Source organism: Cucurbita moschata, unplaced genomic scaffold, assembly GCF_002738365.1.
Source record: "Cucurbita moschata cultivar Rifu unplaced genomic scaffold, Cmos_1.0 Cmo_Scf00016, whole genome shotgun sequence".
In the NCBI taxonomy this organism is placed as follows: Eukaryota; Viridiplantae; Streptophyta; class Magnoliopsida; order Cucurbitales; family Cucurbitaceae; genus Cucurbita; species Cucurbita moschata.
The window spans coordinates 1,984,187-2,007,977 of NW_019268532.1; the positions used below are offsets into that span (position 1 = coordinate 1,984,187).

Consider the following 23,791-nt stretch of genomic DNA (forward strand, 5'->3'; position numbering starts at 1 on the left):
TTTATAATTAATCAAATAATAATTAAATTAAATTCACCCATTTGCTTTGCCCGTATTCTGTAAAAGGGCTTTACAGCTCTGCCCCATAATTGCTCTCTGCCCCCTCATTTATGTGGATGACCAACTCTATCCATCTATCTACCTATATCTATACATATATTTTTCCTATTTTTCTATCTCAACTTTATCGATCGTGTTTTTTTTAACCGTGCCGTGTCGTGATCTTGACATGTTCATGACATGTCTTAAGGAAAAACTCGAGTCTCATTCACATTTTTCGCCCAGCTTTATGGCTTCGTCTACCTTCACTAACCGAACGCAGCTTGTGCAGAATCCAAACTTGTCCAGTCACACATGTCATTCATGCATACGACACAACAACGTCGTATCTCATTGTCATCTCGGTTCCCAACACGATCCATGCATCGTGATGTCATCCCATGTCTCGAGACACATCGACCATCTTGGCTTGCTCGAACACATCCATTGGGAACTAACCCATGTGTCAATCATCTCATCGGACATTATGAACATCCATCCATTCGAGTTCACTCGAGCATTGGACACTCCCATGTCCATGTCATACCATTTACAACACACATTCCAAATAGTGAGTGCATAATTCAACCTCCAATACATAAGCTAGACTGCAATACCAACACGTCCATGTCGTGTAGTACTGTCCTTGAAAAACACTTTTCAAAGGAAGACGCCCAAGACACTCGCACACGCTGTGACACACGTATGTGTCATATGATAGCTCACTTAGGCCTCAAGGCCCAAGGGAGGGTTCAATCGACCAATATTTACGAGCAAGAGTACGAATAAGTCAATAGTTGATTATTTTGAACGATCTCGATATTAAAAAAACGAAAACAGTAAAAGATCGGAAGAAAAAAGTGGATTTAATAATGCAAAATTATGACCTCTCCACCCAAAACTTTTACTTGATAGCTACTTTTATTCCCGCTCATAATTGATCTCGTTTTAATTCAAACTATACCAACATGTAAATATCTGAGAAAAAATCTTCAAAAACAGGCAGATCATGATCATCTTTACGCAACTATTTTTTACTCGTGCGAAAACGTTCTATCTGTAGAGATGACGGGACAATAATGGAAAGAATAACGGAAAATTAAATTAGAAAATTATGGCAAAAAAGAAAAGTGTGGGGCCCAAATGTTGTAATTGTGGAGGTGAGGGGGACCATATTGATAATGTTGGGATTAATTTGCTTTTTATTTATTTATTTATTTATTTATTATTATATGTCTAAACTAAAAGCAATTTTAATTAATTTATTTATTTTGAATATTCTCTCCCGGCTTTATGCTATTTATAATAAATAATAAATAAATAAATAAAATGGATGTGATTGCACTAATTTCTATATTATAAATAAATATTATTTTGTGAAAATTGTTATTATTATTTTTTTAAAGTATTTTACATATTTTTATCGTGGTTAAATAATAATGATATAATATGAATTTTAAAAAGTTAATATAAAGTTTTGGATATTATTAAAAAGCGTAACAAATGTAAACATTTTAATGTAATATAATTGGAGGATGAAAAGGTAATCTATTTTGGGTCTAACTTTATATTAAATAAAAAATTAATTTAATTAATGTAGCAATCAACCTACTTTCATAAACGTTTTCCAGTTAAATTAATAAAAATATCACTAAATTTTATATTCTATCGGTCTTTAAAAATCTTTGATGTATTAAAATATTTTTAAAATTTTAAAAATTAAAATAATATAATATTATTTAGTATTTTGTTTAAAAAATATCTTTAAATTTTAAAAGGTTTTATTCCATCCGTTTTAAAAATACAAAATAAAAAATAATATGACATATGTACATAATGCTAGTCGGGTTGTATTAAAGGATAATAAAAATGGAAAAGTTTTGGGCACTATGTGTGCTCATGCATTTGGAGGATACCCATATCTCATTACGAGGGTACGGACGCATACATCTAATGGCAGGACAACGATCATTATGTTTTGCATAACGCTGCCCTGACGGTTACTAGTTCTAGCGGGTGTCCGGTCTAAGGGGCTCCCAAAGTATGCCCACCGGATAAGGAAAGTGGCCTAGCGGTGTGCGAACTAGCTGGTGAGCCCATACTCGCACGTATGGGCTGTGTGTAGAGTATATGGTACACATCCAAAATTACCCGTTAGGACAGCACCGTAGTAAAAACGGAATGAAAGATAGGTCCCATCATCTCATTGAATGTGATCGTTGCATTTAACCCCAATAATGGGGCCACTTACTAAATATTTTTTAAATACTCAAACCATGTGTTACTACATTTTTCAGGTTTTGTACCATATTTAAAAAATACCCCTAAAATTTACGTGAACATCCTAAACTTTTATTCTCCAACAGTGGGTCAGTTACGGAGTATTTTTTAAATATTCAAGTCATGTGCTATTACATTTTTCAGGACTTACTATATTTAAAAAATACCCATAAAATTTATCTGAGCATCCTAAACTCTTATTTAAAAATATCAATTTTTTTTCCCTCATATATTATATTTATTTTTAATGTTACTAAAAAATTATGTAAATTTTTGAAAATATAAAGATATTTTTAAAAAATTGAAAGAATAATCAAAATTTTTATTTTAAGTTTAAAATATTTTTGAAACAAAATATTAAATATTTCCATCCAAAACTAATCGTAACCATATTATATTATATTATATTATATTATATTATATTATATTTTATTATATATATATATATATATATAAAATTTATCGAACTATTGAAACTTTTTAACGTTTAAGAATATTTTTAAAATGTAATCCAATATATATATATATATATATATATATATAATATGTGGGAATTTGGTCACCATTGATCGGGGCACGAGTATTTATAAAAATTGGTCACTAGCAAATAATAACAATTTGAATTGATAACACTATCTCAAAGAAAAAAATACCCGAACATTAGAGACTATATAGCATATTTAAGACTTCAATATTTGGGTTGAATCCATGCAAGTTGCTTAGGGACACTTTGTTTTTTTTTTTTTTTGGTTACTCGTCTTTTGATAAGGTATTGTCGCAGTTGTGCTGAGTGTCGACGGTGACTCGTCAATACATGCATGACTTTTTTCTCACTTGTACCACACCTTTTATTCTAATCTTTTCTCACTAAAAAAAGAAAAGAAAAGATCTCGAACTTTAAAAAACGCTCATTCCAGTCCTTCAACTTTAAGATGTTTTTATAGATAACGTGGCTTTATATGTTTATGTTAACGTCACGTATACATATTATTAAAATAATAATAAATATTATTATTTTTTAGTTCGATAAAAAAAATGTTATATCAATAAAAAATATTGAAAATAGAACTTGGCCCAAAATCTAAAGCTTGTGATGGCCCATAAATTGGAGCCCACGATACTTGTAAAGGCTCGTGAAGCGCAAAGTCGGATTAAAAGTTTAGGATTTTATTAACACGAGCTATATATTTGTGACTCGCTCGGACGAAGATTTAAGCTCTTAATCTAGTTTATAAGTTTTTGTTCGGTTCGGGTCAATTCAAAATTTTGTTTTATGAACTCGAAATTGAACCAAATCCTATTTGAGTCCAAAAAAATTAACCAAACCCAATACAAAATGTTGATCCAACCCAACCCTTATTGGTTTCTTGTTGTCGGGTTGAATGTACACCCTTAGACTTATCGGTCTAATGAAGAATTTTACCTGTTACCAGGTATCTGCACGACTTGTCTAATGAAGATTTTAGCTAGTTTTAGAATCGGGTATTTGTGTGGCAAAATTTGATAAATTTTCTACGAACTAGGTATGACAGGAGACAAAGGTGAAAAACCCCGAGAGTGAGGATGGAGAGCATAACTCCAACCTTGCTCGGTTTTGTCATCCCGAACATAAAGCCATAAGAAAAAGAACGAGTTGATCATTTCCGTCTTTAATCACGAGACTTGATACCTTGGAGGGAGCACGAAACACGTGAATTAAAATTAAATTAAAAATAAAGTTAATTTCCTAAATAAAAAGTAATTTTTTAAACGGTAAATTTATAAAATTCGAACGTTAGGATTATAATAATTAATAATAATTGATATAACTTTTGAAAAGTAAGAAAAAATGATTTTTTTTTTTCCAAACAAATTATAACCGTTATCGTTTAAATTTCCATCACCATTTTCCAGACATCTCAGCCGTTGAAAAGCAAATAAAAAGACAAAAATCCAACATAACTCAGGTGGCCCCACCAAGATCTCCAACGGCTAGTTTTCCTGTTTTCCTCCACTTTCCTCGGCATATAAATTGGAAAGCCATTCTCCTCCAACTTCACAAACAAATCCAATTCTTTCAATTCATTTTCCTCTCTCTCTCTCTCTTAAAATTCTCTCTCATCCTCGTCCATGGCTGCTCTTTTGAAAGCTCTGTTTCTTTTCGTCTCCGTGTTCTTCAGCTTGTCGGAAGCCAGAGAGATCTTGGTCGGAGGCAAAACCAACGCCTGGAAAATCCCTTCTTCTCCAGCTCAATCTCTCAATCAATGGGCCGAAAGCTCCCGGTTTCGTGTTGGCGACACTCTCGGTAACATCCCTACACTTCTATCATCTCTGCTCCAGTTTTAGCTTCAATTCGTACTTTCAAAACGTCCACAATCCCACGTTGGTTGGGGAGGAGAACGAAACATGTTTATAAGGGTGTTATTTTAAAGCCTGTAGTGTGTTACACGAACACGACTCTCCACAATGGTATGATATTGTCCACTTTGAGCATAAGCTCTCATGACTTTGGTTTAAACTTCCCCAAAATGCCTCATACCGATAGAGAGAGTATTACTTGTTTATAAACCTACGATCATTCTCTAAATTGGCCGATGTAGGACTTTCATCATCCAACAGAGTGAAGCCCGAAAGATATCTGCTATACTGGTGGCCGAGCCATTACATTCACTTTTCTTCCACTCTTCTTCAGTTCTTTTTCTTATCCTACTCCGATATTATGTTGAGAAAACCAATTCGTACCGAACAAATTATAGTTAATTATAGCTATATAAGTTATATTCTACGACTAACTTTATATCTTAAATCAAATTTTGTAATCGGGAGATATTAATTTTTTATTTTTATTTTTTTATTTTGGTATTTTAGTGTGGAATTATGAGGAGGGGAAAGATTCAGTGTTGAAAGTGAGGAAGGAAGATTACGAAGCCTGCAACATTACGAACCCACAAGAGAAACTGGAGGACGGGAGCGCCAAGGTGGAGCTTCAGAACCCGGGTCCGATCTATTTCATCAGTGGAGTAAAGGCTCACTGCGAGCAGGGTCTTAAGCTTGTCGTGGTCGTTATGACTCCTCGTCACAGGTTCATTGGCATCTCTCCGGCGCCTTCTCCGGCGGAGATTGAGGCTCCGGCGGTTGCTCCCTCGAGTGGGGCTGCAAGTTTGAAGGTCGGGGTTTTGGCTGTCGTGGTGGGGATTTTGGGAGCTCATATGACTTAGGGTTTGATTCATTTTGGGTGTAACTCCACATTCAATTTGTTGTTTCAAATTCGATCATATATTGATTTTTTAAACGAATAACGATTAAGAACATCACGTAAAATTCTATCTCCGAACATGTGAAGTAGTGGGATTTCCATCCCGACTCATAAGTGTATGTGTGATAAAATTTAGAGATACTCTCCTACAGTTTATACGGTCGGGTCGAGAAGGGGATTGGTAAAGGTTCCAGTAGTCTTGCAATTTTGTTCATTTCAATCTTGTTTTGTGGACAGATAAGACATGTTTTCGTGAGTTGTGTCACTTCGTCCTAAAGGTTCGATCAGTAGTACGATTGAACTACCGATCATGAGGATCATGAGGGCATAAGCTCTCTGACATTGAGACATGAGGGCATAAGCTCTCTGACATTGAGACAATTGTTGTTCCATTGTTACACAATAGTACGATTGTGACGGGTGACGAAATTAAAAAATGAAGGTAGAAATTTATATAACTAATTAAAAGGTTATTTTTGAGATATATATAATTTTGTTTTTAATGTAAATCATTTATACTTGTTATATAAAATAAATAAATGAATTTATTTAATTGTTAATAATAATTATTAATATTTTATTAATAATTTATCACAACTATAAATAATTTATTTTAAAATAATTATTAAGATAGTAAATGAACTAAAAATTTTAAAATTGAAGGCATGTAATATATTTATTTAAATGATTATTAAAAATTAATTAATTTAATACCATTGTTTAAAATAATTACAAGACAAAATGTAAATATTATTTATTTATTATATTATGAAATTAGATGATTTTTTTAATGGTGAAAAATTAGGGATTCTTTGGAATCTTCGTTACGGTCATCGATTGACTTTGCGATGGTTAATTTCTACGCGCTACTCATTGTCGGTCGTTGTTTATTGCCTTCGCTCTCGCGCTCTCTCTCTCTCTCTCTCTCTCTCTCTCTCTCTCTCTCTCTCCCACACACCCTGTGAGCCGAGGTTCACTTCCGCTTCCAATGGTGATTTTTACAAGCTTTTGATGTCTTTCTTTCTCGTTTGCTATTTGCTTCATCGTTTTTCATTCTTTAATTTCACGCTTCCGAGACGAATTTGCAGTATCGGCTTATTTCAATCGTGTTAGGGTTTCTATATCGATCTGAAAGTCGTCACGATTTATGAGATTTTTGAAGTATTCATCGTGTTACTGTGTTATAACTATTCAATGAACTTATCAATTAGTCACTTTAACTGTGTATGTCTTCTCCCGACAAAAATTTAAGGACTAGGGATTTTTGAGTAATCTGTATAATGTACACTGAAAATGATACAGTTTCATATATTTTGGTAGTGTTGTGCAAATAATGATTGTTTTTGAACTTGATACCTTTAAACTGAAAAAGTGGAATGATTACTTGGCGCTTTGGCATATGTTTGTAAAGAGTGTTATATTGTGTGTTGTCTTGAAATATTGATGGTTGTTGTTGCTTAAGTTTAAATTACAACGAAACATGAACACAGAGATGATGATTCTTGATTCCCGTCTTAGCAAGAAGGACTTTTCATTGCGTAATATGAACATGAAGCTCTGGTTTTGTTTGTAGAGAGATCATGAACCTTATGTTGATCTTGAAAAACTTCTTTAATGTTTTGTAGTTCTAAGTTTTAGTTTCTTTCCCTTTGTGTTTTAATTTTAGACGAGTCAATGATTTTCTGATGAGTTACATCCGCATTTCTTGTTTAATTTGTAACTAACTATATTCTTTATCTCTTTCTCATTCAGGCCAACAAGCATACCATCCTTCTTATGCAAACATCTCACAACAGATCAACTAGGACTTTTATGGATTATGATTCAATAAGTCAATCTATGGACGGTATGATTTATCATTGTATTGAAGTTTATTTATCACCTACTTTTGTTGTCGGTAGCAAGTTTAATCACCTGTCGAACTGATCAAAAGATCTTAATACTTTCGAGGTAAAGAAAATGCAGGGTGTGGGAATAAACAATTGAAGGTTTTGGCTTCTAAAAAGCTGATGTAGAAAGTAGAATATCATTATATGATTTTAAAGGTTTGCCATACCTTCCATCGACTGGTTGGTTGGTTGGTTGGTTTCATTAAGATATTTATATTTTAAAAAGCTTTGCAGGTTTATTGATTAGTAAGAGTCGAAGTAGTTTCGTGTGATGACATCCAAAGGATAATTTGAACTTATTACATATGAGGCTTTTATCTCATCTGCGTGTCTTGTGACGGTTAGGACCTTTTCATGCATGTTTAGATTATACACCTTTCAATCTATATTCACTTAACTTTGGAGTTCAAACTTTGAACTTCAAAGCTAATATTAAATTCATCCACCCATTTGAGATCCCACATCGGTTGGGGAGGAGAATGAAACACACTTTATAAGGGTGTGGAAACTTATCCCCAGCAGACCCGTTTTAAATACCTTGAGGGGAAGCCCGGAAGGGAAAGCCCGAAAGGGAAAGCCCAAAAAGGACAATATCTGCTAGTAGTGGGCTTCCGCAGTTACAACCTATCTTTAATGATGGCATGCAAAATTATATAGAAGTCAAAGTTATACCCCTAGAGCATCATGAGAGGCCTGGGTGTCGCTTTACCTGTTATTTCTAATAACTCAAACTCATCATCTTCTCAATCGTTAGTATCTTGGCTGCTAGATTGCCTGCTTGTAATCTAATCGATGTAACCCTTTCTTTTTAAAAATTTTAAATTATTGAATTTTCTGTTATACCTTTTGATCTGGTACAGGTATATGTGGCCTATACGAAAGGAAACTTAAGGACTTAAATCCGGCCATCAGAAATATCACTTATGACATTGCAGATCTCTACAATTTTATCGATGGCCTCACTGATATGAGCGCACTAGTGTATGCTGCCTTCACTTTATCACTCTTTTCCCCTTCCCCACTACTCCAGAATAAAAATCGAACTTTTCGGGCTGTTGGAAGAACAACAGTTTTGCCCACAATCTTCAAAATGTTCTTTCTTTTATATAATTTTTTCTGTAGGAATCATGAGTTGTTTAGTTTTACCCTATAGAAATCCTCTTATTTTGATGTTGGTTTTTACTTGTTCTTCTTTCAACTTAATCGAAAAGTAATTACATAAAAAATAACTATAGGACATAGTCATATATTCATCACTAGGGTCCATGCTTGCATTGTCATAAAAACAGATTAAACAGGAATGTCAAAAGATATTTGGTAGAACAAAAAGAACTTGTCCGTCCAGGAGTTATTTTAGGTTTTAATCACTGATGAACTGAATGTCAGGCACTTGGTAGTGTAGATGGCCTTAAATGGGAGGAGTCATGTTTTATTGCACATGCATCGATCAATAAGCGTTATAGGCTAACTCATGAATCGATATTCTCTAAAGCATGTCCATCTATCTATGTTGGTTTTGAAGTTACAATATCTGATTTGATTTCACAGATTCGAGCATTCAATTCAGGGATATTTGCCTTATGATCGGCAGTGGATTAAACAGAAGATCTTTCAACATCTGAAGAAACTAGCACATTGAGACAGTTACAGACTACTGCATTTGTTCTCAATGACATTCTAAACTTCTGCATCATATGATGGAGTTAAAAAGGCACTTGTATGAAGAGTAAAAATTTATCTCGTCTTATCTGCCCTCGTTACGATCCCGGGTTTGCTATTACACGGGAATCCATACCTTCTATGCATGCATCTGTATCTAGAAAATATGTGTCCTGTTTTTCTCATCTTTCACTGAAAGTATCTGTTATGATCCATGAGGTTGTTGGCTGTTGCAGGGTGCAAGTTTTTTTACCATCGTTGCAGGCTTCTATGGTTTTGGGAAGATGCAGAACCTTGATTGATCCTCCTCACAGTCTAGTTAGTAGGAAAATCATTTGATATCATATAACGTGATTTGGTTTTTACTTGAAGAATTTTACCATTTTCTTTCTTTTCTGAATTGTTCTTTAGAAGCAGTTCATAGAATAAAACTAAACAAAACAAAAGGATTATAAAATTTAATTTTTTGGCTTATCTTAAATATTTTCCTTTTACTTCCATCTGAAATAAACAAAATTTTAGAAGTGAAAAGTATACCTACAAATTTAATTTGTAGGTTCTGTAGGTTCTTTAGGCTTTCCTCGGGTTTGCTAAGGGTGTTTCGTTCTCCTCCTAATCGATGTAGGATCTCATAATCTACCTTCTTCAGGTCTGCACTCATTTCTCTCTCTAATCGATGTGAGATTCTCGGATTCTCTCTAACATTCATTCTTCTCTCCAATCAATGTGGGATCTTATAGTCTACCCCCTTCGGGGCCTAATAGGGGTCTTCGCTGGCACTCATTCCTCTCTTCAATTGGGTTAGAATCTCACAATTTGCCTCCCCTCTCCCTTTGGAGCTTAGCATCCTTGCTGGCACACGGGTCAATGTCTAGCTCTGATACCATTTGTAACAACTGAAGTCCACCGTTAGCCGATATTGTCTTTTTTGGGCTTTCAATCATGATTTTTAAGACGTGTCTGCCAGGGAGATGTGTTTTCACACCCTTGTAAATAATGTTTTGTTACTCTCTCCAACCGATGTAGAATGTCACATTGAGGTTGAAATCATATCACAAAAAAATTGAAATTGTATCAATGTAAAATATTTTTTAGTCATTAACTTAGATTAAACCCTAATTCAATAATTGAAAAATCTTAAGATTTGATACGCCTTGCAATATGAAATTTCAAACTGTTATTATTAAAATTTATGGGATGAGAGTCACAACTAATTAAAAATATTTAATTGATCAAATAAAAATGTACCGGTTAATGCATATATATGAACAAAATATAATTTCTAAAACATTAAATAAAAAAAATTTAAAATTAAAATAAATACGTTGAGAGCATATAGACAAAAATAAAATGATCGAGGATTAAAACGAGATTAATATATACGTATTTATCTAATAACAGAAGTAAAGTAAGCATGCAAGTAAATCTAATATTAACTTTTTTACGAGAAATTTGAATCTCCGACCTTTTTGTCGACATTTATTATTTTTTTATTAGTTTATTTATTATTCATTTTTTTTTAAATTAATGTTTATTGAGCATCCTGGCAACAAAAAAACATAGAGGTGCCAAACAAAGCTGAATTAAAAAAAAAAAAAAATGATGGTCAATGACAGTGTCACGTAATTTGTGTCCGTATAAAATGGTGAAAAACTGGGTGACCGACGAATGAGAGACGTACCGTCACTCTACAACTTCTAACCAGCGGTAACATTAGTTATTTTTCCCGGGTTGCTCTGCTTCTGCTCCTGCACTGAAACTTTAATCTGATTCTTTCCTTTTTCCCTCCGCCCCTCCTCTCGTTACCGCGCCACCGTGCCCACCGGAAACATCTTCTAACCTCCTCAGCTCGTCCTTTCACACTGCTGGAACCCTAGCTCTGATTTCCTCGTTTCCATTCCCGTTGTAAGTTGTCTTGATTCTGTCTGTTGGACCAATTGTACTGTGTGCTTCGTTGCGTAATCCACTCCCTTTTTTGGTGCTTTTTCAAGCGAGCTGGTTTTCGTGTCGGTGTTTAGCTTTCTTGGATGTTTCCGTCTCTGGCTTATGGTTCGAGTATTGGTTTATGTTTGATTTTCAATTTGTCAATCTTAGGTTGCGGATTTTGATGGTTCTGTTTTCGATTAGTGTGATTTTTGAGGTGAACGCGCTTTGCTGCTGTTTGTTTATGGTTCACTGACTGAAAACCAAGACCTTGTCTTTCTAGGAAAGTTGAGTTATAAAGGGATGAAATGTGTTTGGCTTTGGTCGTCTTAGTTTGTGCTCCGTTGTGAAATTTCGTGGCTACTTTGTTTTGAGGCTAAAAGTTGTAAGAGCGTTAATCGAAGCATGTTGGGCTATTCTGAGCTTTGTTAGTTTGCAATTCCACTTCCTTAGTTATCTGGATAGTTATGTTCAGTGATTTATGAATTAAGGTTCGAGTTTTGACTACGGTTTTTCGATTGCCATGACATTTATGAATGCTGTCTAGAAATTGATGCAAACATGAGTTCATTTTCCATCACTCGGAAAAAGACTCCTTTCCAGAAACACAGAGAGGAGGAAGAGGCAAAGAAGAAGGTATTTGGTCTAAACTTTCTTAGTGGATTCCACTATTTGAGTTTTATTGACTAATCATAGTAATTTTATCTCGTTTTGTAGAGAGAGGAGGACGAAACTGCTCGATTGTATGCGGAATTCGTGGAGTCATTTCAAGGAGATAATGCGCCCGGGTCTAAGACTTTTGTTCGTGGAGGAACTATTAACCCCAATGAGAAATTGAAGAGCGAATCCGAGGGTTAGTGCCACCACAAGTCTTTTCAATGCACCTGTTAATTACTGATAAAGCTTTTAAATTCATAATTCTGTTTATATCAGCAATGTGGATAAATAGATAGTTTTCTATTATTTTGGGGACACATTAATAAAAGTCTGGGCCTTTTTATTCATTCGCGGATGGCAGGTGAAAAGTCCAAAGATGGGGTATCTGTTCCAAAGAAGGGAAGTAGGTAAAGAAATGCTTTTGATTAACAATATTCTTGCTATTTTGATGAGGCAAAATCTGTTGGAAATTTATAATCTTTAATGCGACAATGATAATGAGGTTACACAGAATAGACGATAATAGATACAACTAGAGGACACTTCCCTGATGTTTTTTAGTTATGCAACTAGGCACATTATCAATATCCTTACTATTTCAACTATGGGAAAGAATTAGAGAACCATCATGACATGTCATTGCCCTGAAAGTTCTTTTTTCCCCTTTTCGTACTATGATCGTGTGTTGCAGTGAATTACACAAATACTTGCTAGTCAGTGGTGAATTCAGATTCTTAAGTTCAGCTAGCTCCTGTAATAGATAGTACTTTTTGATTTAAAAATTGCTACCTATTTTCCTATTACGTATTTTCATATTTCTGAGTGCAACAGTCGGTCTAGCATTGCAATCTATGTATTTTTCTTCCTGACGAACACACGCTCATGTACACACAAATAAAAAGGAAAAGAAGATCATTGTACTCTCTTTTGTAGTTTAAGTTCAATGCATGTGTACTTTTCTGCAGATTTTACCCTAGCACATAGCCAATCCTTGCGATATAAGGCTAAATAGAATCAGTGTAGTTTTGGCTGCTACTATTAGCATGAGTTCTGAAAAGGGATCTATAATTGTAAAATTTAGACAGTTTTTCTGTAAGTATATATATTATTATTTTATTCGGAGAGTTGGAAATTACTGTCTTATAAAGAGGTTTTGTACTACTTTTTCTCAAGGATAATTCAAATTTCAATGCAAGTATTTGGCACTGCACCACATGCTTATTCGTAAGGAAGATTTTTAAATTGTTCTAAGAATAGAGGGATTTAAATTCATTTTATGTAATCAAGGATTTGAGGATCATTTGATATTAAAATGAAGACCAAATCTTTTCATCTAACATAGACTAGAAATTGAAATCAACACCTGAAAATTCATCGCGATAGGAAGGACTTTTGTAATCTCCATTAGACTTTTGGAAATTTCATTAAATGAAAAGAGACTAATGCTCAAAGGATACAAACTCCATAAGGAAGTGAAACAAGAACAAAGAAGGACAAAGGAGAAAAATAAAAGCATTCCAACATATGCCTGTATTCTGTAATGGGGAAGAAGCTGTCAGATACCAAGATAGCGATCTCATTGAGAAAACACCAGAAAGTCTTAAAAGAAAAGACTGAGGAGTACCAAGACCCAGTCAAGATCATGCAAAATGTCCAACAAGCCAAAACATTCAAAACTACACCCCATCAAGCTGCACCAAGCTTTGAGCCAGAAGAAAATAACATCTAGAAATCAAATTGACAAAGTGCACTAATTCCTTTTGCACGTGACTCCTTGAAAAATCCTTCCGCCCCAATAAAGGAAGCCTTGGTCTATTAAGAACCAATATACAAACTTCACAACGAATCATGGCTTGTAAAGAACTGCAAGTGGCCTTTTTTCTTCTTGCGCTCTAACCCTGGCTTCTCTAGATAAATGGATTTTAATTCGCAAAAATTGGGGAAATATGCCAACTTTGTTACCCATCATTTCATATATAAAGGACATTTCTTCTGATGTAAAGATACCAGTGTTGTTACTTCTCTATTTGGCAGCTTTGACATTACAAAACTCTAGCGGATGCTTGTCATAATAGTCCATATTAACTCCCTGATTTATTGAGATCCTCACCATGCCAGGCCTTTTCTCCTTCTTTGGCATGATAAAATCTCAGAGTTCCAAAAGAAGGGTAAAATTTTCTACGGGAGCACTCCCATGGCAGAAAAGAATAAATGAAGATTCATATCTTGGCCATCCTCGTCCCAAAAAATATTGAGAAGGATACAGTACTGTTGATGGACATCTTCGTTGAATTCTTTCTGCCGTATTGAGACTTTTAAGCTACAAAATTCACACAAACGCTTTTAATCTTTTGGATTTAGCTTCCCATATTGTAGAGCATAAATTCCTCCATAGAAACTTTTTGTTATCATTTAACTTAAAGATTGTAGACCACCTTCCGAGCGAGCTCACGTAGCCAAGTTGTCAAGCAAGCAGTTTTATGCACAGTGCCCAATGAGATAGGTGGTCAAGATCAAATGTAGCAAAGCTGTCATGGGTTAGGTTGAGTTCACCGCCTAGCTAAATTCACCAATCATTTTTTGAGATAACTCAGGACAATGGTTGTTGGAAAGGTGAACCCATTGGCATAGAGCCACATCTAGTGGTCTTGGCATATTCATCCCCTAGTACAGCTATGATTATTGCAATGCTCTTGCATATAGCATATTCAATGCGCCTTTGGACTAAAGATAAACCTTACCAACTTATTTGTTTTAGACATTTATGTGGAAGGAGAAAGAGCCAAAGGGTGGTGGAATTTTTAGGATATGCGCCTAGCAGGCCATCACATGATCAGTGACACATTTGGTAGCGTTATTACCTTTTTAGCTCTCTCAGTGTAAATTGAATGCCCCCTTTCATAATTATACTTTATCTACGCTCTCGACCAATTGGAAAAGTTTTCTGTAATCCTTAGGATAGGGTTTTCTTTTGTGAATAGCATGTTGGCCTGGTTTACATGACTTTCTATAAGTTGGGGCTTCTTTCCCCACTCTTTTGGTAATTTCATCTCATCAATGGTATCTTTGTTTTTTAAAGAAGGAACCTATGTCGGGTGGGTTTACAGACTTCGGAAGTGTGTGTTGTGCAAATTTGTCAGATTTCTTTATGATAGTGCATACTGGGTCAATGGGGCCCGGTTGCGGCATGGCAGCAAAGGGGAGAGGGGAGTTTTGGGCTTTTAGGGACCTCAGGGGTAAAAAAAAAAAAAGGTTTTCACCACTGGTTATTATGTGGCTCAACGCTTAAAGGAAGGGGAAAAGTGCATATTTTTGGGTGTGTGATCTAGAAGGAACACGACTTTGAAGGGAAAGATAGAAAATGGGAGAAATGGAATGTCTTTCCTTCTTTCCACCAAGAAAGGGGATTCATTTGCAGTATAGATTGACAAATGAAGAAACTAATATAGTGCTTTACCCCCTTAAAAATATGAAAACAACTGCACTATCTCCAAACAAGGTCCAGGCTATTTAACTTGTCTCAAAAGATGATCTCATTTCCAGCAAACAAACTCAGACAAGTCAAATGGAATAATTCAAGATGGAGAAGCCTCTTGGTAAACCCTAGTGGTGGAATTTCTTTTAAAATGGGGAAATCTTGATTTAATAAGGTGAAATGAACAAAACAAGTACTTCAGGTTCATCTTTGAAAGGATTGTTTAGGAAGTTATTACTTTGAAGAACAAATGATGGTTGTTGAGACCCTTTATCGAGTTGGAAGTCCTTGAGACAATTAAGGACTTGAGAGGCTCAAAATATCTGAGCCCAAAGGGTTCACGTGATTTCTTCAAAATATTTCGGAACATCCTTAAAATAGAGATAAAGAAAATATTCAAACTCAAGGTTTTGATTTTCGTAATGATGGGCCGTGAGGTTGTGTAAAGCTTCTGATAGGGCTTATACAAGTAATTCCTGTCACCCCCATTCTTTTTGTTTTTGTGACAGACACATACCGAGTGGATTTGCTAGGCTAAAGCTTGTATTCAATTTTTTTTTTCCCTTACGGCTTTTGGTATGGGAAGTTCAAACTTTAATATCAACCTCCTGCAGTTTCCTAATGATATAGTTTTATTCCAAGGAGAAAAAGGTTGCATTGACCTTTTCAAAGCTTTGAAGTGAAGTTGAGTATGGAAATAGTTGAAGTGAAGCTTCGATGGGCAATTGGCTATTGTTGTATTTTGGGGGCTGTTTTGATGAAAAAAAATCGTTGTTTCATTTTGAGATATGGCTATGGATAGAAGCTGAAGGAGGTTGGATGAACAAAAAAATGGTTTTTTGCTAAAAGTGGCACGTATTGGTCTCGATAATCTATTGGCTCGCAGCAGTGCCCTACTGACTTGACTTTGCCATTTCCCTTTTGGAAATTGACCCCCCATGAGGTGATAAAGTGCACTTATGGTGTGTGTGTGGGTGGGTGGGGGGGTGCATGAATGAGGAACAATAGGTAAGACGAAACTTGATGTAGTAAGATTAGTGATTAATTAGAATTCTTGGTCAATTCCTTGGTTAATTAGGATTAAGATACTTCGTTTAATTAGGATTAAGTTTTTATAGATTAAAGTTCGAACTTGGAAACCTTCAATTTGATATTATGTTCCTAGGAAAGTTTATCGTAGATGAACTTTTTGAACAGAATGGCCAAAATTGTTTACTGCCTTTACTCTTCCTTCCCTATTGTTTCTTCAAAAAAAAAAAAAAAAGACTACCTCCCTTCCTTGAAGCAATCTATGCTGAGTTGGAGGTTCATCTTTAATAATTGTTTGCAGATATGTCCCATCGTTCATTCCACCTCCATTGGCATCCAAGGGAAAAGAATCCGACAAGAAGGTAAGTCTACTTGTCATGTTTCTGCATTATCTTGGATGGAGTCAGTAGGAACGGTATTTAGTTCTGAACTATTTTACAACTTTTAGGAGCTGGACAAGCCAAGGGAGAAAGAAAAAGGAAAGTCTAGGAACATCGATCATTTTATGGAGGAGCTGAGGCACGAGCAAGAGATGAGGGAAAGAAGAAATCAAGATCGCGAACATTGGCGAGAAGGACGTCATGGAGAAAATTCAACCGTATGTGTTTTCAGCACCGAGTATAATATCTTTTTAATCTCTCTAATATAGCAGGGGCAAATTATCTGCTAGTTTCAATTTATTTTTGGCATCGCTCTAGCCTTTTGTTCTAACTCAGACGATAAGGTTCTTGAGGAGGTGTCTGCTTCTGCTTTAACTAAGTTAATTTGACAAATGGTGCAATATAATTTCTCTATTTTGTATATTCCATTACACAATGCATGCACATGTATGTATGCATGCACGTATATTTTTTTTGTCCGAGTAGAAGACTATATTATTATTTTGTCATCAAACCATCTTAAGAAAGTTTTAACTTATTTTTCTGTCACTTTTTTACCCTGTAATGTATTGAGTTCTTGTTCTTCAATGCCTAGCCATCTAGTCGATTTGATGAACTACCTGATGACTTCGATCCTAGTGGGAAGTTCCCTGGATCATTTGATGATGGAGATCCTCAAACGACTAACCTTTATGTAGGAAATTTATCTCCACAGGTACATTTTTTCTCTACTCTTATGTATCTTGTTTCTTTGCCTAGAAATATATGCCATCTCATTTCTTCATCTTAACCCCTTTAGGTTGATGAAAACTTTCTCCTTCGAACTTTTGGAAGATTTGGACCAATTGCCAGTGTAAAGATAATGTGGCCAAGGACAGAGGAGGAGCGAAGACGGCAAAGAAATTGTGGATTTGTAGCTTTCATGAATAGGGCTGATGGACAGGCTGCAAAGGATGAAATGCAGGGTTTGTTCTGTTCTTTTAGTTATTTTCGAGTTGTTGCCTTGCAATTCTTGTTTACTGTTGAGGATATTTATGTACTATGGTAATTCCTTTTTTTTTTTTTTTTTAATCAATAGCTATCTAATGCAATTTGTTTGCACACTGTCTACTGTTTTCATTAGGCAGTTTCATTGTTTTATGTTTCTATACCCATATTTTTGGCTTGGGCTCCACCTCCTCCATCGAGACGTTTTTCATGTCTCAATTCTATCTTTGAACTACATAAAAGATTATCTTTTTAATCATTCCCCTGGAAGTTTGAAAGACCTGGACTTGAACACCTTTGACCAACAGTGCAGCACTGCGGTTGGGGGGGGGGGGTGTGCTCTGAATCTTGCAGCAACAGAAAGACCTTGTATGCCCAATGACTTACCCAGCAATTTAATAATCAATTGACTTGTGTCATACTTGCAATATGATTTTATATGTAAGATAATATGAATTATTAAATCAGTAAATGACGTAGTCCAAAATTTCATCTGTACTGCTAAGTTCTCTTATTACTACATTGTTTGGTTCATCGTCAAAAAGATAAGATAGAAACTTTAGTTTGGCTAGCGTGTTCATGTCTGTCGGAAACTTTGGCACTCCTGACACTTATTGGAGACATATTGGACACCAGTTAGCATGATATATACATGTTAAATACTAGTTTTACAAAGTTAATGAAGTCCAACATTTGTTAACCAAATATTGAACATTTTTTTAGTATAATATATAAGGAAAAAAATAATAAATTTTGAAGTGAAATACATCAACCTAATAATACAAGCATGTAAATGCATAAGCATATTGAGTTTGAATTTCCTTCTTGTATAAAAATGATATATACTTTTTAGAAAATATATTTTACTAAATGTATCACTGTTGTGTTCTTGTTCTTGATATTTTAAAATGACTGTCACCATATTCGTGTTGAATGTATCTGTCTCATATTTGTATCCATTCTAAGGCTTCGTAATTTCAATTTGTTTTCTTTTTCCGTTTAGAAAATTGACTTTTATCTGGAGAACGGTATAAATTGATTAAAATATTTATGTGCAGGAGTCGTTGTTTATGGGTATGAACTGAAAATTGGATGGGGAAAGTCTGTCGCTCTTCCATCTCAAGCATTACCAGCACCTCCTCCAGGTCATATGGCCATTAGAAGTAAAGAGGTTCGTTATTTCTACTGGATCTACATTTGAAGTAGATAACAGTAATTCAACATCTTTTGATTTCACCTTCTTTGATCGACAGGGTGCCACTGTTATCTTATCTGGCTCATCAGGACCGCCAGTCACTTCTGTCCCAAGTCAAAATTCTGAACTGGTTGGATACCTTCAATTTCTACTTAACCTCCATTCTCTTCTACCCAAAATGATTGAAATCGGTTCTGTCAGAATGTTATGTTTGTATATTTAAATATTAGATGGAACGCACCCTTTTTTTTTAGTTATTGTCTCTCTATTTAGACAGCATTGGATTTGTCTTCATTATCGCATTAGACTTTGAAGACTCTTTATTTGACATAAATGAAAAAGTATTTTGGTGGATATTTGAATTGTTATGAGGTCTCGTCAAGCTATGGGTCTTTTTAGTAGCAATTTTACAGCGTTATCATTAACCACAAATCATTGAACTTTTGCTTTAGTTCTTTTTGTTAGGATCTCTTCATCTTTCATGTTATTTCTTCCTCTTTTATAATTTATATATTGGATGTGTGTTGGGTGACCATTTATTATTGAATTGGTTGTCAATTAGGAGTCCAACGTTAATGTAATTCTTGTACTTCTAAACAATTGTTTGCCCTAGCTAAAGTATAATTTATGCTGCTTGTGTCCATAGATTTTTTAGAAGTTTCTCATTTACATATTTAAGCATCTTTAAGTAGATTTGAGCTCAGAAAGCATAGACATACTGCTTCCTTGTCTAAGGAATTACTGTATAGAGCAATTGTTATATACTTATTTATCCGGAGATATTTTAGCTTATGGCACCTTAACTTTTTAGGGTTGTATTGTCTCAATAGAATATAATCCCTTTTCTGCTCGTTGCATTTGGATCTTGGTCCAAATTTCTTGATGTAAAAAACAGTGTTCTCTGTCAGAAAGGCGTTTTATACCTTAATTTTCTCAACCTGAAATGAGGTTCAACTATTCTATTTTATTCACCGAAGTTGTAACTGATGTTGATAGGTTCTGACACCCAATATTCCTGATATTACTGTTGAACCGCCTGAGGATGATCATCTCCGCCATGTCATTGACACTATGGCTCTTTACGTTCTGGATGGAGGTTGTGCCTTTGAACAAGCTATTATGGAGAGGGGTCGGGGAAATCCTCTCTTCAACTTCTTGTTTGAGCTTGGTTCAAGAGAACATACTTACTATGTTTGGCGACTTTACTCATTTGCTCAGGTAAACTTCTTATACAACTATTAGTCCAATTTATCATTCGGAAGCCTACATTTCTGATGTATAGTGTGTATTCTATTTATACTTGAATATAGGGGGATACACTTCAAAGGTGGAGAACTGAACCTTTTATCATGATAACTGGTAGTGGGAGGTATGTTAGTCTGAATCTATTTGCAGGGGCTGTTTCCAAATCTACTTTTTTTATATTATATAGTAGCAATGTGTGCCGACCCTCAATCAATGCCACAAATGTTAATTATGTTGAATCTGCAGATGGGTTCCACCGCCTCTTCCAACTGCTAAAAGCCCAGAGCTAGAGAAGGAGTCTGGTCCCACATATGCTGCCGGAAGAAGCAGAGTAATTATCACTTTAAGAATTGGATCCTATTTCTATATTTCTGCATTGTGCATTTTACTGAACTAAATTTTCTCTGTTTTTCCCCTTTTTGTGGTGGGGGGGGGGNGGGGGGGGGGGGGGGGGGGGGGGGGGATCTATAGCGTGTGGAGCTTGAAAGAACATTAACTGATTCACAAAGAGATGAGTTTGAGGACATGCTTCGGGCATTGACACTAGAAAGGAGTCAGATAAAGGACGCAATGGGGTTTGCATTGGATAATGCTGATGCAGCTGGAGAGGTAGCTATGATATAAAGGCTATTATTGAACTGCATGTGAATAGATCTACCTATATGGATGGTCTTCTTTATCCTTTTCAAAACTAATAATACTAACACTACATTAAAGGCGTTAAAGCCTACCAGCTTGTTTTTTGTGTATGCCTTTTCTTTTGCTTCTCAGACCATCACTTATTTGTTCTCTTCGTTGATCTATTTAATTTTTTAAATTGCAGATAGTTGAAGTTTTAACAGAATCTCTAACACTTAGGGAAACTCCTATTCCTACCAAAGTTGCACGGTTGATGCTTGTGTCTGATATCCTTCATAACAGTAGTGCTCCTGTCAAGAATGCATCTGCATACCGCACAAAGTTTGAAGCATCATTACCTGACATCATGGAGAGCTTCAATGATCTGTATCGCAGTATAACAGGGAGAATTACGGCAGAGGCCCTCAAGGTAGAATTATTTATCATCTCACCAAGCCCAACTCGTGATTTGTCCTGTATGTGCTAATTGAGTTATACCTATCTCTAATTATGCAGGAACGAGTACTGAAATTGTTGCAAGTATGGTCCGATTGGTTTCTGTTCTCAGATGCTTATGTGAATGGATTGCGAGCCACATTCCTTCGCTTGGGAAACTCGGGTGTGATCCCTTTTCATTCATTGTGTGGCGATGCCCCAGAGATTGAACGGAAGGCCAATAGTGATAATTTAGGAGATGGGGGTAAAATCAATCAAGATGCTGAATTGGCAATGGGAAAAGGAGGAGCTATGAAGGAGTTAATGAATCTTCCCTTTGGAGAATTGGAAAGAAGGTGCAGGCATAATGGATTGTCTCTTGTTGGTGGTAGAGAAATGATGGTTGCACGTTTGCTGAGCCTCGAAGAGGAAGAAAAACAGAGTGGATTTGAACTTGATGAACACTTGAAGTATAGTAATTCTCATTCTGGTAGATATTCAAGTAGCTCGAGAGAAACTAAAGTTGATCGTGATCGAGCAGAAATTTCTGGATGGAATCGTTTTGGGGATGATGATACAGATTTCCAAAGGATGGGTTCTGTGCCTTTGGCTCAAACTCTTTCCATTCCACAGCCTGAACTAAAAGGCTTCACGAAGTCGGGGAAAAATGAGCCCGTTTTGCCCATCTCTAAATGGGCGAGGGAGGATGATGAAAGTGACAATGAGCAAAAAGGAGGTACTAGAGGTCTTGGATTAAGTTACTCATCTTCTGGAAGTGAAAATGCGGGCGATGGTTCTAGTAAAGCTGATGAGATGGACATTACTACGGAGGCAAGTGTTCTTATGCAACCTGATAGTGGGTTGAATGAAGAGCAGAGGTACATAGTCCATTTCTAAAGCTGACAGTTTCTTTCTTAACTGTTTAATTTATTATTTTTCAAGATTTAGAACTGGTGGCTTATTGGCCTTGCTAGGCATTGATCCATGAATTCCTTAGAGAATTTTATTTGAAGTAGATAAGTGTGACATCATAGAAAAGCCTTTTAATTTTATGCGCATCTAAAATGAATTATGAGAATCTTACTGTATTTTGCTTGATGTTCGAATGAATTTATTGTGACAGACAAAAGTTAAGACGTGTAGAGGTGGCTTTGATCGAATATCGTGAGTCCTTGGAAGAACGGGGCATCAAAAGTGTAGAGGAAATAGAGAGGCGGGTTTCGATTTATCGAAAACAACTAGAATCTGAACATGGATTGTCAGATTCCAATGAGACTGCATTAAGGAAGAGTAAGTTCTATTGCATCAACTGTTTGATCTGATCTTGTCAAATAAACTTCGAGTATTTAGTTTATTATGCAGTTTTTGTGTTTTCATTTTCATCTAGCTTTTAAGCTTTTGCTATTGTATTTTTTCGGTCACTTATGTTCGGATATGACCCTTATTTTGTCACAATGTCATGTGTCTCAAAGAAAGTTCAATATGAATCTTGTTAATCCTTTTACTGATTCCAAATTGACCCTGTAATTGTAACAATGGGATCCACTTTTCTTGTGTGACTGAGATATTGCGATAATCCTATTGTCATAAACCCCTTACTCTGTGTACCTATGCAGAGAGGAGGGATAGACCAGATGATAGCCATGATTCATCAAGAAAGTTGCAGCGTAGCCGAAGCCATAGCGATAGCCCAATACAAAAGTCGTTCAACCGAGACAGGGACAGGGAAAACGACGTGGACCGGGAGCAAGAAAGATCAAGAGACAGAGATGGTGAGAAGAGTGGAAGCAGGGAAAGGGACGATCATGACCGAGATAGGGGTAAAGATAGAGACAGGGATAGGAGAAGACGAGCAAAATAAGAATCGTTCCGATCAGATTCTGCCAAGGAAGTTCATGTCTAAGTCGTGTACAACATGTTCCCAAACTTGAGGCAGTCTCTCGCAATCAAGAAACGTGAAAGTTTTACTCGGATGTCGTGGAGAAAAACAGCGTATTGTAGTTTGTGTTACCCGTTCGTGTTTAAAGAAAAACAAGGTGAATGTTATGGAGAAAAAAGGGGAATTTTACTCATCCTGTGTATGGTAAGATGTTAAATTATAGGCAGTAATGTTGTTGCCCATCAAAGTGAAAACTCCCATATGATCATATTTGTCCCAAATATTAGGTTTTTGTATTGGAACATTTTCTTCACGATTCCCTATTGTCTCCTCTTGAAGAGCCGTTTGGTATTAGAGATCGAATTGGTATCTTACCCATTGAGTTATGCTTAGATTAACGTCTCAAAAACTTTATTGTAGAAATTTTTGGCTTTAATGATTGTACCATGCAAACTAGAAATACCTTTTCTTCGACAAAGAGATTACTTGATCTATTTTCGTATCACTCATGATATTTATAACTTGGGCGCCTGTTTCAAATGCATATCCCATTTTTACACAACAGGGTTATGACAATCTACGAGAAGCAACCGGCCGTGGATATAGAAGTTCCACAAACGGTACTTCCTAATACTGTATTTGAAGCAGTTGTTCAAATTTCTGTGTCTGATACTATATCTGAACCAGTTGTGCCATTTAGCTAATAAGCTCGTGGATATTGAATTTTTATGTCTGATACTGTATCTGAAGCAGTTGTGCCATTTAGCTAATAAGCTCGTGGATATTGAAGTTTCACAAATGGTACTTCCTAATACTATATTTGAAGCAGTTGTTCAAATTTCACAGTTAGAATAGATAAAAAATCA

At 35.6% G+C, this 23,791-nt stretch overlaps 3 protein-coding genes across 3 annotated transcripts; all 3 read left to right on the forward strand.

Annotated features, from left to right (window-relative positions):
* Window positions 1–4,361: 4,361 nt before the first annotated feature.
* On the forward strand, window positions 4,362–5,589 carry LOC111454105 (early nodulin-like protein 3). Its single transcript, XM_023095416.1, has 2 exons — window positions 4,362–4,603; window positions 5,167–5,589. Exons 1-2 carry the CDS (start codon window positions 4,429–4,431, stop codon window positions 5,514–5,516), a joined length of 525 nt encoding a protein of 174 aa, XP_022951184.1. The 5' UTR covers window positions 4,362–4,428; the 3' UTR covers window positions 5,517–5,589.
* An 809-nt stretch (window positions 5,590–6,398) lies between these two features.
* LOC111454106 (enhancer of rudimentary homolog) lies at window positions 6,399–9,337 on the forward strand. Its single transcript, XM_023095417.1, has 4 exons — window positions 6,399–6,545; window positions 7,307–7,400; window positions 8,304–8,424; window positions 8,992–9,337. The coding sequence occupies exons 1-4, from the start codon at window positions 6,543–6,545 to the stop codon at window positions 9,080–9,082; spliced, it is 309 nt and encodes a 102-aa protein (XP_022951185.1). The 5' UTR covers window positions 6,399–6,542; the 3' UTR covers window positions 9,083–9,337.
* Window positions 9,338–10,796: 1,459 nt separating this feature from the next.
* LOC111454100 (protein RRC1) lies at window positions 10,797–23,317 on the forward strand. Its single transcript, XM_023095406.1, has 18 exons — window positions 10,797–11,007; window positions 11,573–11,661; window positions 11,743–11,878; window positions 12,044–12,089; window positions 16,488–16,548; window positions 16,635–16,784; window positions 17,162–17,281; window positions 17,366–17,531; window positions 18,612–18,724; window positions 18,807–18,878; window positions 19,745–19,966; window positions 20,059–20,117; window positions 20,240–20,324; window positions 20,465–20,602; window positions 20,817–21,041; window positions 21,128–21,924; window positions 22,170–22,336; window positions 22,663–23,317. The coding sequence occupies exons 2-18, from the start codon at window positions 11,587–11,589 to the stop codon at window positions 22,905–22,907; spliced, it is 2,877 nt and encodes a 958-aa protein (XP_022951174.1). The 5' UTR covers window positions 10,797–11,007; window positions 11,573–11,586; the 3' UTR covers window positions 22,908–23,317.
* Window positions 23,318–23,791: the final 474 nt, after the last annotated feature.

What these genes read in the sequence shown, in the direction of transcription:
- LOC111454105 (XM_023095416.1), top strand. Translation starts at nt 4,429, where the DNA reads ATGGCTGCTCTTTTGAAAGCTCTGTTTCTTTTCGTCTCCGTGTTCTTC. An exon ending in TCGTGTTGGCGACACTCTCG is followed by an intron (nt 4,604 to 5,166) that starts GTAACATCCCTA and finishes TTGGTATTTTAG; the next exon opens with TGTGGAATTATGAGGAGGGG.
- LOC111454106 (XM_023095417.1), top strand. An exon ending in AATAAGTCAATCTATGGACG is followed by an intron (nt 7,401 to 8,303) that starts GTATGATTTATC and finishes GATCTGGTACAG; the next exon opens with GTATATGTGGCCTATACGAA. An exon ending in ACTGATATGAGCGCACTAGT is followed by an intron (nt 8,425 to 8,991) that starts GTATGCTGCCTT and finishes TTGATTTCACAG; the next exon opens with ATTCGAGCATTCAATTCAGG.
- LOC111454100 (XM_023095406.1), top strand. Translation starts at nt 11,587, where the DNA reads ATGAGTTCATTTTCCATCACTCGGAAAAAGACTCCTTTCCAGAAACAC. An exon ending in GTTCCAAAGAAGGGAAGTAG is followed by an intron (nt 12,090 to 16,487) that starts GTAAAGAAATGC and finishes AATTGTTTGCAG; the next exon opens with ATATGTCCCATCGTTCATTC. An exon ending in TGGCCATTAGAAGTAAAGAG is followed by an intron (nt 18,725 to 18,806) that starts GTTCGTTATTTC and finishes TTTGATCGACAG; the next exon opens with GGTGCCACTGTTATCTTATC.